Consider the following 14,025-nt stretch of genomic DNA (forward strand, 5'->3'; position numbering starts at 1 on the left):
GGTAATTGCTTAGACTACAAAGTCGAATTTACCGAAGCCGTGGAATATTTGTCTAACTCGCTTCAATCCAGCTAGGTTAATGCTGGATTGAGATAAACAATTTAATTGAGGGAATGAGAAATATATTATTTCTAGTTTGGTATATCCTATATGGCTATCAAAAAAGAACGGGTACCACGTTGTATAGTAACCTCCCGAAGTGATGCGGGACCGCTTGCAGTCACGTGCGAGCTCCCGGTAGCTGCCGGTGAACATGGAGAGTTCGAGGTAGGGAGCAGTTCAATTGTGGACCTTGAGACTGGCGATTCCGCTGATATTGTGTTCGTGGTCCAGGAGAATCGGTGCAATTCCTACGTTGCCGGCCACGTCCCCGCCCTCGTCAAAAGCCTCGAAAGGGAACTCGCCAATAGGGACATCAGACAGAATAGGTACATATTGCAAACATTACTCGCTATTAGGTAGAGACTGCTAGGCGATATTGGAGGTGCATGAATATCACAGTCTATGTGTAGTGGGTTGTCTGAAGTAGCTCTTTACCAAGAAAAAGTTGTGGGTTGTATGTTTATACAGGGGGGGGGGGGTAAAGGTCACTTGACAACTGAAGAATCCCCATATTACATCTGTCAAAGTCGCAGGAGATATGCACATCGTTGCAATAAAGAGTGGACTTATGAGAGCATATATTTCAAAAAGACTCTTTAACTGTCAAATTACTTTTTTTTCAAATAATCAAGAGACTTTTATCTCACCCTGTATATTTTACATTTATATTCGGGCTTGTTCCCCCGTTCCAAATGTTGTGACCTTGAAACATTAACTAACATATTACAGGTATGGCGTCGTGTCGTTCGGCCGCTCAACAAACATCGATGAGCCTTTCACACAAACCGCAAATGGTCAAACATTTTTCCCTGCGAAAGATTTGCCACTAGCCTTCCAAGGCATGAATTTTAGTACTACGAACGAAGCTGATATCTACCTTGCCATCCGCCAAGCGATTATTGGGTATAGATTCAGGCCAACGGCAACGAAAATTATTACGGCGCTAACCTGCGCCCCATGCGAAATCGTTGACGAGACCGCTCCAGATTCTGTGGACTTACGGGCAGCTCTGCTCGATAATGGAATCATTCTGCACCTAATTTCCAAAACCGACATTCGGGTGCGCGGTAGCGCCCGAAAACACCTCGATATATTGGGCATAGATAGTTCAACTGTTTTCAGCTCGAGAGATGCATACCGGAGAGAGTCCGAGGGTAATCCAGAACTTCGAAGTCAGTTGCGTCCTCCAAAGGATCGATGCGCATCGTTGGCCCAAGAATCTCGGGGAAGTTATTTTCTAACGCCGCGTCGAAGTACAGTTCGAGCATGGCGAACCGTTCTTTCCCGACGTATAGCCCAGGACGTGACGTTTGAGGAACGCTGTCTGAAGTGTGAATGCATTCCCGTCGAAAATTGGAGCACAATGACCACATGTAGACCATGCAAGCCATATAGGGGAACCGGTAGTGCGCTGGATAACGACTACGAGGATATTGATTAGTAGTTCAAGTTGTCGCCTGCCAGCGGATCCCACCACTATTGTGACCAATCCAATATTATGGTCAGATTCTGTCGATTAGATTATATAATACTGAAATAAGAAATAGATTTGCTTATAAAATGAATATAGACATGTTCGCTGCTAAATTTGAAATAAAAAGAAAGCAGTCATATTTTCTCTGAGGTGATTCTACTTCATTCAGAAGGAGTCAACAACTTTGCCGTTTCGCCAGTGAAGCCGACAGAGGCAGCTGGATCAAAACACGGACGACAAAGCAACTCCTTAGACATGGCATCTATGCACTATTTCTACACTGCTAACCTAAGTTAGCAATAAATTAAAAATTACTTTTGGATAACAGTCTATCACTTTGCCCTAAAAAAGGGCACACCTTGTGGAGTATGCGTGTCATCGATGGCAGCACAATATGCCAAGTAAAAAATCTTTTTATCTTAGCTAAAGAGGAAGTTATGTTAATATGCTTTCATGACGTCCCCTAGCATCATTTATAGAAAAATCGGCGTGAGAAAAACGCTGCACTAGAAGAGCCCCATCGCCCGCTCAAGCTACAGCTATGGCGAGACGTTAGAAGAAGACTGGTACAAAATGAACGATAAACCATGGTATATTTTTTGTGCCGCGGATTATTTATTTCCTAATGCAATACTAGGTAAGGCATGATATATTAGTACTGCGCGTAACGACTGATGTGCACGAACCACTTCATGTATTCACACGCACGTACACGTACATATATATATATATGCTCTTGTGATGAATTCGGGGCGAACTCTATTCAATATATTGTGTACGGTCTAGATTAGTTTCATTTGAAGTTGATCTCTAAAGCTGACCGTTATTTGTCTAAACTATTTGAATCCTCTTCGGAAATACCGTTTCAAATTGATACAACCCTGTCAGAATGCTTATTACTATACTGCGAAATGAACAACTTGGCTTTCCTCGAACTGTTTTACAATAGGTACACGCTGGAAGAAAACAAATACCAGTATGATTTTTTTCTTCCATTTGAAATTATTATTGTTTTCTATGGTATGTAGCGAAGTTAAAAAGCTCGATGATCACAACAAACCTTTTGAAGAACCCCCCCTCGAATAAGGAAAGATGAAATTTACCCAAGAAATAAGTGCCATCGTCGACTGGTAAACCATCCTGAAAATCGGGCCAGATAATAAAGCGCCGGTTTATTTCGACTCAGTCGAGCCATCGCCTCTATTAGCGTCTTGAGTACTGAGATAACAAGTGAACCTATTGAGAATGTTTAAGGTTCTGCTAGTCTAACTGAATTAGAGAATGACGTTCTGTTACTTAGCGGTGATGTGGTTTCATTTAGCCCAGATTACTAAGATAGAATTCTCTCTAACGCACCTGCGATAAAAGTTATCTCCATCGCGGCAGAAGGACAAAGTATATCATCTGAGTTATCTGTTCAATAATAGCGGTCGGTTGTGTAAGTTTTTTTTTTTCGTAAATCCTGTGTGTCAATCGAAATCAAGATCATTTAAATGATAGTGGACGTATCCACATTACATATTTATATACTTATTTTTTCCATATCGATGCTTCAAGTCAATAAGGTTGTATTTAGCTTACTTGTCACCGAGGTGCTCTTGCGACAATGTTGCTTATTTATTCCCATTTAACCTAAATAGGATTCTAGTAACCTCTGGCTTCATAATATCGTTTCCTTTTCGACTTACGAAGTGGTTGTACAAGGTAATCATATTCGACGTAACTATGAATAAAATAGTAGTACTACGGTTTATATTTAGAGTTTAATTTAGGGTTTAAGATCTAAAGACCTTGTCAAATTATAGAGAACTGAGATAAATAGGTCCCCTTCTTTGACTTATTCGCGACTCCATGTAATTTCACATCATTTGCTTATATATATATATATATAACATGTGTTAGCGCACCGATTAGCGACCCCAAGGACATCTGAATTGCATCTTTTCGACATCCTGACGTTGCAGGATTTAAATGTAAAGGATTTAAATTTCGTCAACTCATCAGTAGTACGTAAGGGCTAACACCCAGATTGTACAGTCTTGTAATTAGTCACGCCATAATCAGACACAAAAGTTTGTCTGCTTATCAAGAGGGTTGCATACGCCTACACTAGACAGTAATCTGCGCGAATATCTGGATTGACAAGGTTTCTAGCAAAATTTATCTGACTTCTACAGCCATCATTGCAAATATCGATACCAAGTGTATACTCAGCATTATCTTTTATCTTCTCGAATTAGCTATTTCAACTCGGTTGCTATTGTCTAGCTTATTAACTTTTCTTTTTATATATTTCGTCGTCTTTATCTAAGTACGGGCAATACAACTATTCCGATTTCCTATCTTCGGTGCACCGAAATTGCCAGCCAGTTTAACAGTGCAAGTCGATCCGAGTGTATGATTCGTTTCCGCACAGGTCCTGTCGAGCTAGTTAGCCACAGGAAACTGCAGGCCATTCTGTTAGACCAAAAAGCACCAAGCCGATAACCACTGTTTTTCTGAGACCAGAGAAGCATCAGATGAGTCCTAGGAGGGAGGACACAGTGCTATAAACGCATATAAGATTTCCTCGATTGCTTTTAAAGCCCTAAGTATCTCTGCGGTAGCTTTATAGCGTCACGCAGATGATACCTCTTAACAATGTATCTGCGAATACAGTGTCGTTTATATTACCACTCGCTAGGTAGACAAATAGATACACAGTTGAGGAATCCGCTATAGTAGTTGAGCAAACTCTCTGAATATAGTGTGCAGAAAAATAAGTATAAATTATTTCGGCTGATTAGAGTACGCTTAGTCGATAGATATCTGCTCGAAATGTCACGAGTCTATTATAAAGAGCATGATTATCAATAGAGGTGTGCTGTTCGCGTTGAAGTACATGCTTCAAGTAGATAAAGAGTGATGGTGATGGCATGGCTTACTAACAACAACTGATCGCTGAACAAAGGTTGTTGAATTCATTGTCTGCTGTATTGCATCTGTATAAACGCGTAATTCTCTCCAATCAAATACTTCGAAGGCGTGATACAATGTAATACATAATTCTTAATAACGAACTATAGCACTAACGTATAATAAATGGAACTTTTCACGAATCTAAATAATTTGCAAGTACGCCATATGACTTGGATACTTAAGTTAAGCTATGCGAAAAAGTAAACTCAATACAGCCGACAATAGTTGTAATTGTTGGGTCATTTGTTAAGGAGACTATAATTATGTCCTATATTAGTTCTGTCGTCATTACAAACAACGTGGCTTCTTCTGAGCTTAATTCGAGTAAAATATGTATATAGAGCTGGACAAAAATGCTACGGCGAAAGCGACATATATGTGGAAAATTATGACCATTTTGTGTTTCCTTGTAAACTTAACGCGCTTGTGCTAGAACCGAATTACTTGTGGGAAACGCAGCTGATGCTGCTCTACAAATATCTGCTGATATTGAAGATACATCAATGCAAAACGAAGAAAATCGTAAAGATCAATATATGGTAGGAATATTAATATTGTGGTCGACATGTATATAAGGATGTTCTCAAAGTGAGTTCTTAGAATAGCATTATTGCTTTACGAAATAAATTTACGTGCCGGACCTATCATTGGTAGGACCAGGTAGATTTGTCTTAGCTGACAATTCCATACAGTTTCATGGATTGTCTTTTTTTTATTTCCAACCTGTAGAGACAAAAATCTAGTTTTTATTATTTGCTTTTTTTTTCGAGTTACTTTAGTTTTTTTTTTTTTGGTGAAGGGTCTGTATTAAACTATGATAGTCGGAATCTTCCACGAAGAAATCCAGAAATCCACGAACAATCGAAATACATTTAGAGAACGAGTTTTCCCGAGACAACGCAGATAAAAAGTGCTTTTTTTAAATAGGTGTATTGCGCCAAGATTTGACAAAAAGCATAATCATGTTAATGAGCGAACAGTTCGAGTAATTGTAGCAGAGTGAGATGAGGCGAAGGTTGAGAACCTTCCGGACCATCCAAATGTGGTGAAATGCTTATTTATATTTATTTCTATATAATATCGTGTTTGGGAGGTGAAGCAAAGGACTTAAAGATGCACCAATCTTTTCATGAGATTCTACCCTCAGTCTTCTATCTTGGATTCTGTTTCCTGCCTAACTCTCTGTCGGAAAATGTGTCCCTGTATAAACCAACATTCAGCTTAGTTTTTATTGTAAATTAATTTTCCCTATATGTTCCTGTAATCGCACCATTTACATTACAATTTTAAATTTCACCTGGATTATCACCTGCCTACCGACTTGCTAGTGGTTAAGTTGTTAATTTCACAGTAAACGAATGTTGTTCTGCAATCCCCATCACACAGTTGAACTAGATCTTAAATACTACCTTGAACTACGCTCTATTAAAGCTAAAATTTCTTGAGAAAACACTCAAAATTGCTCAAATGCAATAATATATTTATGTTTATTGGTTGAGGCATATAGTTGAATTTAAGCAGTTTTAGTGTTACTCTTGATCGATTAAAATATTTTAGTCCTACTTAATCATAATTCAGTGTAGCCTTTGGACTCAGGCCCATACGCATAATAATTAATTTTTTTTAATTAACATTTTATAATGCGACGTATATTACTTTATAATTATACTTCCTTTACGAGTTTGTGATAAAGTGTAAGTGAACTTGTAAGCCATATAATGTCTTCTTTTTTTAGACCTGACAAAACAGCTATGCGTCCTAAATGCCTTTTTATTTATGCACCTAAGGAGCACCTTTGTACAACTTGCTGCTTAGCCAAGCTTTTCTTCAATACGAGTTACTCCGCTCAGTCGGTAATTAAAAAAAAAAAACGTGGTTCGCATCTAGGCAAAAGCATGAGATAAAAATCGACCCACCTTTGCGGCAGTCGAAAAAAAAACGCGAAACGTGCAAGGGCGCTCTAGTATGACCTTGGGTATTAGCCACCATAGCCAACTGTCAACATATTCATTAGTTGGTTTTCCTCGACCCTACGTTACTATACTTTTTGGGCATAAACCGATTGATATCTTCGCTTCTTTCTCATTTACAGCAGTTCGGAGATAGGCACGCACATAATTATCGAAGGTTTTAAACAAGTAATTAATATCTGTAAAAATATTTGTCTCGGATCTGGAATTGAACAAAAGCAACGTTTCATGGTCAGTTCAAGTTTAAAACAATACGTTGTAATGGAAAATATTTGCCATTGAAAAAAGTTTTTCTATCAATTTTCGATCAAATTAAACTCAAAAGATAATTTTTTTTTCATTTTTAGTTGCAAATACTTGTGGTGTTTTTACCAATTAAAAAGCTGTAATTACGATATCTCGACGTGAACAATAGAGTTTCGAGCTCCATTATGGGATCTGAGAATGATATTTTTTTTTCTCTGTTTTTAGCTACTCTTTATCTGTTGTAAAATATAAGTTCATTCTTCTCCTTATGCTCCTTATTTAGGTACATTTGTTCTCCACGTTAAAATTTCAATTTCAGATAATAGTTTTTGAATTTTTTCGCCGAAATTCGCCGAGATCATGATTAATAATTTCACGCTATTTCTGCTACCTTCTTTAGGCCGCAGTAAGTGGAAACAGTTTTATCTCTAAGGATAACTAAATATTGCCTCTTATTATATCCAAAAAAAATATTATATATTTTATGCAGTTAAAAATCCGACTCAAAGGCGACCATTCGAAGACATTAATCAAAGCTTGGTCCTTGAATAGGCCGTAAATACTAAGAATTGTATGCTTAAGAGTTCGAAGTCAATTTTGCTTTGTTTTATAATCTCGAATGGCTTAGAGTAATGCTCTTGTAAGTGCTACTATAGAGGTTCAATGAAAGCGTTATAATATTCTGTGATGTCAAAGGGATACCATTAGTTCAAACGCGTACCTCTGTAATAACCTAGCAATTAACGCGTTCGCGTGCAAATTTTAGGGATACGTAGATCTATCGTATCCCTACGTATCTAGACGTAGACGCACTTCCTTTCGTCCTGGGAGCCGACCGTCTGAAAAAACGCTTAACACTAGTGCCGGTCGCTGCTTTCGATTTAGACATGATTTGAATAATACGACTTCAGGGCTGTTATTAATTCTTGCAGATATTTATGGTCCAGAAAGCACTAGCTATAAAACACTATCTACCACAAGTAGTATATTTTTTTGGTGAATTTTCCATTAGAATATCATTAGCCCTATCAATATACCTCTTCTTTTCCCGTCCATGACGGAATTATTTTGATATCAACACGAGGCTAACAATAAAAGAGCTTGGCTAGGAGTTCTTTTTAGTACATATGAACTATCCAGACCGATTCTCTATCACATGTTCAGTAGGCCGAAACGAGAGCAAGTAAAGTTTTTTCTGTTTAAAATGTTTTGTCCATGACAAAGAATACTGGGAATCAATGCGTATCTTTGTTGTTCTGCGAAATAGATAGAAGTGTAAACTTCTCACCTGTTTAGCCGCTTCGCTATATCACCTGAAATCGCCTGACCGAAGTTGCAGAATGACTCACTGTACCTAAGCATCCTCAGGAATGATCGGGTACCCCCCACTATGCCAATAAGAACATAGTGAACATTGCACGCTGCTAGCTTCCTTAGCACCTTGCAAAATCTACAATAAACAACTGTTTATAAGTTCATATAAGTTGTTTAATCAAAGTTGTATCACCAGACAGAGTATTTACACAATGTCTTCAGAAACGGTTATGTATCTCATGTTCTCCGTATCAGTACTGCGGTGCGATAAGGCATTAAATGTATCAGCATCACTTAGTAAATACGCCGATAACTGTGTCAGTCGATGTTAGCGGCAACAGAGCCAATACTGGCTTGTGTACCTATATAGATTCTAAAAGTTTTCAACAACATAAATAGCCACAAATGCCTTTTTGTTTAGTTCCGTGAGAAATCAGATACAGTCAAATAAATGGACGCATGTCGATCAGTATTTCAGTGCTGACCTTTGTTCATTTTTCCCTGTAGGCTGTGGCTTCGAGTGCACGTATCGCGCTTTGCGCACTTGTTCGTTTTGCTATAGTAAAAACGGTGGAGGGTTACCCGAAATCGAGGAAATCTTTGCGGAACCGTGAAGTCTAGCGTGACACCTGTGTTATGTTTACCATGGCGGAACATCTAGGTCTCCTCGAGTATATTTATTCTGGCGGTATCACTGTTGCCGGCGTCACCGGTTTCCAATAGATAACATCACCGCTCTAACGATGACTTACGTGTTATCAACAAGCAAGTGTCTCACGACTGTCTCGCCACTCAACGTTAAGTGGGACATAAAAGATTAGGTACACACAACCTTCATAACAACTAGGGCTGACGAGCTTGTAGAAAGACGACGTTTTAGTGATATGCCGACGCATTGCATAAAAGTACTTGGCAACGATGAATAATTTGACTGTGATTGTATGGGTAACTGTTTACGACCTGGTCGTATTCTACTGAACTGTTTTAGTAATCGGTAAAAGGCATTTGATTCTCTGATCAAATTAAGAAACATCCAACGGGTAGTAGCGCGGGTTTCCTCACCAAAATGTTTAACCGGTTCATTTTTTTAGGGTGTCTTCGTATAAGGACTGAACGATAGCCCCGAAATAGCTCAAACGATTCCCATCGATTAACAATAATCATTATACATGTATATATATATGGCAAGCATATTTGGTAATAGAAAATATACTCTAATATTATATGCCCGTACATAACGCATCGTGGCCTGAAACAACAGGATGCGTCTCCGCACGTCAGATATGAAAAAAAGTCAATAAAGAGCTTCTTCGTATCAAGTGACGCTTTCTTCCTAGCTAGCCACTGATTAGATGCTTGTTGCTTCAGTAGCCGCCTATTTGCTAAAGGTTTTTCCGTCACCAACTTTTCCCCAATCTCAACATACACAGTGGGGTAATGTCACCGTGGTCATTTGCTATCATCTCTGGATCGCAGGGGAACAACACGAAATTGGAAAGTGAGATTCCAATCTGGTATCATTTTTGCTGGGAAGTTGTCGGCTGATTCACCTAGATCAAACAAGACGAGGGCCAAACGAACAGATGGCAAGGATAATCAAAAGTGGCGTAAGGTGACTATTGTTCAATCCTGCCGAGATTCGTTAGATGTGGACGTTCTGTCTGTAGCTTGCACATACTCACGAGACGTGTAGGAATTATATAGAAGAGTCTATTGAGAAAGTTCTGACAGTGAATCGGGCGATCAGCCTAAGAGAAGAAGGACACGACTGTTGTGAGAAGTTCGATAAATCGTCGATGTATGTGACTGATAGATTGTAAAGTTATGTGATGCTCGTGTTCATTTTGACCGACTAAGTAATGGTTTAATGCTTTGTTTGTGTTTTAAGCGCGCTACTCGAGGCGTTAGTTCAGACGGCTAGCTCTCTCCACGAAGCCAAGTGTGTTTACTTCGATTCCGAGAACTTGAATCCAGAACACCACGCGGTTTTAAGTTTGGCAGACAAACATGCTGCTCATTACGCTGTCACAGAGACGCGCTATAAGGATATTGCCTGTGAGTGACAAATAACCGATCCAACGCCTGAATATCTCGTTCTAAAGCCGTTCACGGCTCCGTAGTTGCTGCGCCGCTTTACCGATGTTTTCTGTCTATCTAAAGGCAATAAACATGTATCCCCGTGTTTGATAGCACTAGTTGCTTATGCAAAGCACAATTTTTTTTATTTGCCTTTGGTGACAAAACAAATTTATCCATTCAAAGAAGCTGAATATAGTCCTGTATTTAAGACATACTAAATAGCATCATCAAAGGTTAATTCAATAATAAACACTTATTACTCATTTCGTATTGGGCATTTTATATATTACTCGCTTTGGCTGTCGCATTGAACTGCATAATAAAGCCAATTAGCACACAGTGCATCACTCTGAATGACCAAAAGGGGCAAACAAGTCGTGAAGTATAATTATATGTTCGATAGGCATCAGTGAAGCAGAATCGTGTTGTGCAGTGCGACACGAGTTAAATATTCGTAACTTCTATAGCTTCATGAATGCTTTATACGCAGTCCGTCGCTAGTTCCCTTTTGTTTGACTACTAGTGCCAGAACGTGTCTGACAAACTTCAGCCTATAAGTTAATCAGCCTAAATGAACATACGCGTCTAGAGTCATAGTCATAGTGTTTATTATTATTGTCGTTACTTCGCTTTATTTACAATTACCTAGTTTGAAAATAGAACCATTCGCCAAGTAGAAATCAAGGGTATGTTCCGTAAATAGAACTGAAATCTACGGCTTTCTCTGGCCTTTAGCGCATCCTCAGAGAGAATGGATTCAAATCTGTGTATATGTATGTATATATATATATATATATATACATATACACTGGAGAATTCAATGCAAACCTATGCTTAAATAATACAAAGCGCTTTATGTCGATTTACGGGACTACTGTCTTTCGTCAGGATAGATGGCATTTAAGTATTCAGTTTCAGCGGGACACTACCTCGAGGAGCGTTCATACAGATGACATTTGACTGTATTTATGAACCGGTACCATTCCGGCCTCGGACATACACGAAAGCTTTTGTAAAGGTCAATGTGAGATATGATACATTTACAGTGAACCTTATAGGCCTCCAGTGACGAGGTTGATTAGCAGGAACATCTTGCTGCTACTGCAGAGACGTTGGGGTGCACTGCATAGCACCTTAGACGCTTGCGATGAAAGATCCCGCGTTGTACGAGCAAGCAGGAGGGCAAGCAGATCGGCAGTAAATGGCCGGACATCTTTTTGTAGTTCCACAAGCAAATGCTTAAAACTTTCATACTGGGTGGGACTGATGCTTGTTAGTGCAGATTTGTATATATACTTGTTATATTATATATATATATATATATGTTATATATGTATAAGTAAACGCTGTCCGGTTATCCGTTACTGCTAATGACATCGCTCGGATAAGAGATAATTGAGCTCAAAGGAAACTTCTAGGGCTCACGAGTCTGAATGATAGGCGTGCGCTCTCCGTAACGGCTCCAGAAGGTGACCTTCGAAATTACCTTCTTACCGGTGTTTTCGTCGAACATATAGCACGTGCTAAACGGAGGGCTATAAAGATGTAAGGAAACAGCGATTTCCGGAGCGCGGTTCTCGACGCGGTGCAGACCTATCTCGTTGTTGATGTAGCACACGTCGCCGGGCAACATCGTGGATTCATCACGAAGTTGCATTGCTTTACCGTGAGGCCAGTCGTAGCGCACCTCCGTGAGGTCACCCGCCAACAAACGCATAAAACAGTGAGCATCGGCATGGTCGTGAATGGAGCTCTTTACCGAACCGCTCCAGCAAAGGATCATTAGGTTGAATTTGCCGTTACCCTCATTGACGAGATTGCGGGTGTACTTGCCAGGTTCGTATTTGGCATATTTGCTCCACTCGGCCGGGTCACCCTGGTAACTGGACATCAGCTGCTTTACTTGCTCAATATTGACTGAATCGCTTTCAAACACTTTATAGAGCTCCACGATGAGCTTTTGCAGCGTTAGGTTCTTCATGGTCCGAATGAATATGAAATCTACCTTAACAACAACGGCGAAGAAAACCTTGAACAGTTGAAGTATAACTAACTTGCTTTTGTGGGATTAACTATTGGGTCCGATTACTAGCGGCCTGCTTTTTCGCGTTCACAAAAATTAAAGTGTTCTATGTTGGCTCACAGTCTGCGCATCTAGCTTTTTATTCAAACTGGGGTCAAAGGGAAAGGAGATTGCGCGACAATAAGGCAAGAGTGCCAGAGAGGGTCGTCGGCTTTCCTCACTGTTTCTATATCGCCGAGTTTTTTCTCTTAGAAAATAACGAACCCAAAAATTAATCGCGGAAGACGCTTAGTATGATCGCTTGGATGTCGAGACCAATGATTCATCTTCTGATGAATAGTGGCATTTTTCAAAGTGTCCAACACCTGCTCGTGCTAATGAAGATTATAACCTGCTCATAAACTGCGTTTACAAAACTCTAAAAAGATGTATCCCCATTTGATGTGGGCTGCAAGAGAAAGTGATTTTCTATATATATATATAATGCCAGACATTTACTTTCAACGATTTTTACAGCGGTACATGACTCGCTTCGAATTGAAGAATTAGTCATTTTTTTATTGAGATATGATGTGTCTAACGGCGACTCACTGGCCCCTGCTGTTTCGATTGTAGTTCCCATCTGTATGTACCCGACAGGGGCACTGGATCGTCCGCTCCTGACACAGCTCTAAGCACTGTATCTTGGCTGACTGAGTTATGACCATGCGTCGCAGGTCTTCAGTTAGCAAACAATGTACATTGGACATAGCATACCAAGTGAGACTCAAGCAACCATGGTGAGTACGATATCCTGTACTAGATAACTAACTTAAATGAGTCGCCGAGTGTTAGAGAACGTGTTTTGACTTTTGCACACGTCTATTGTAATACCCGTAGACCAATGCAGATAGACTTAATTTGGTCGGGCTACCGTTCCGTACTTGGAATGGAAATAGGTTTCTGTTAGGTCACCATTTCACTGATAGCGCATTCAGTACTTAGCCATTTAGACTATACCACTGGACTGTCAAATATCATAGTCATTGGCTTGCTAGCACTTTCTCTCATAGTCCGTATAAAAGATTCTCGCTTACTTAGCTTGTGTAGATAGATTACCAAGAGAGTTCCCAATTACATAAGTCTAAACAGATAAAGAAAATCCCCCCATTACCGTGGCTTTAACAATGGTTATTTAATTTTCAGTCTCAGCTGCTTCGGCAAATCCTATCAGTAATGTTTTGGGACTGAGCGAAATATCGAAGTGGAGGGTGATCATAATGTACTTTATCCCTTTAGAATTGGACAAAAAGGCTAACCAACCGGAAAGGACGCCTTTTCTCTAGTTGTTTTTATGTAACTAATTGTATTTCGATCTATGCGACCTCACCAAATGATTAAATTTCAATTTTTCCATTGTTTTTTAAATAATTAAGGGAGTTTCTTAAATTTTTTCTAAATTAGGCATGTTTTCTTCATTACTTGAAAGAACTATTCTAACCAGCATAATGCAGGTTTTAGCTTTCACCCCTCAGGCCCGATTGTGCGTAAGTGTTAAAAGATCGCTCTGATCGGCAAGTATTGAATTCGGTTTGAAAACAATTTTGAGCTGAAAATTTAAGTTCTATACGCTTTAAATTTGGAGAATCAGTATAACTGCCCATCTAACTTTCGTCGGAAGTAAGTTTGCGTCAGGGCATATACCGTGTAAATTCAAATATACCTTAACAGCATATATTCTGCTCGTTTACAGGCCGTAGCATAGCCGAATCTCACAAATGCTATATTTGTTCGGCACGTTAGAGATTGATTCATGTCTGATAAAATAAACTTGAGTAAATGAATAATCATATACACATGGAACTCAATGTAGCTTGTTG

General features: G+C 39.4%; 2 protein-coding genes and 2 long non-coding RNA genes across 6 annotated transcripts; 2 read left to right on the top strand and 2 right to left on the bottom strand.

Annotated features, from left to right (window-relative positions):
* The first annotated feature begins 29 nt into the window (after window positions 1-29).
* Window positions 30-1,725, top strand: LOC111267557 (uncharacterized). The gene is made up of 2 exons (XM_022845837.2): window positions 30-428; window positions 832-1,725. The coding sequence occupies exons 1-2, from the start codon at window positions 151-153 to the stop codon at window positions 1,541-1,543; spliced, it is 990 nt and encodes a 329-aa protein (XP_022701572.1). The 5' UTR covers window positions 30-150; the 3' UTR covers window positions 1,544-1,725.
* A 4,268-nt stretch (window positions 1,726-5,993) lies between these two features.
* On the bottom strand, window positions 5,994-8,125 carry LOC111267561 (uncharacterized). The gene is made up of 2 exons (XR_002684710.2): window positions 8,039-8,125; window positions 5,994-7,589 (listed from the first exon to the last, which is right to left on the bottom strand). It is a non-coding gene; the product is annotated as an uncharacterized LOC111267561 (long non-coding RNA).
* An 841-nt stretch (window positions 8,126-8,966) lies between these two features.
* LOC111267560 (uncharacterized) lies at window positions 8,967-13,997 on the top strand. 3 transcript variants are annotated; one of them, XR_015313868.1, is made up of 5 exons: window positions 8,967-9,058; window positions 9,495-9,676; window positions 9,953-10,119; window positions 12,782-12,945; window positions 13,352-13,997. It is a non-coding gene; the product is annotated as an uncharacterized LOC111267560 (long non-coding RNA). The 3 variants fall into 3 exon arrangements; XR_015313866.1 differs by having other exon boundaries at window positions 12,782-13,997; XR_002684709.1 differs by lacking the exons at window positions 8,967-9,058; window positions 9,495-9,676 and adding an exon at window positions 9,683-9,862 and having other exon boundaries at window positions 12,782-13,997.
* Window positions 10,730-12,293, bottom strand: LOC111267559 (cysteine dioxygenase type 1). Its single transcript, XM_022845840.2, has one exon. The coding sequence runs from the start codon at window positions 12,122-12,124 to the stop codon at window positions 11,558-11,560; it is 567 nt and encodes a 188-aa protein (XP_022701575.1). The 5' UTR covers window positions 12,125-12,293; the 3' UTR covers window positions 10,730-11,557.
* Window positions 13,998-14,025: the final 28 nt, after the last annotated feature.

Source organism: Varroa jacobsoni, unplaced genomic scaffold (genome assembly GCF_002532875.2).
Source record: "Varroa jacobsoni isolate VJ856 unplaced genomic scaffold, vjacob_1.0 scaffold_1200, whole genome shotgun sequence".
NCBI lineage: Eukaryota > Metazoa > Arthropoda > Arachnida > Mesostigmata > Varroidae > Varroa > Varroa jacobsoni.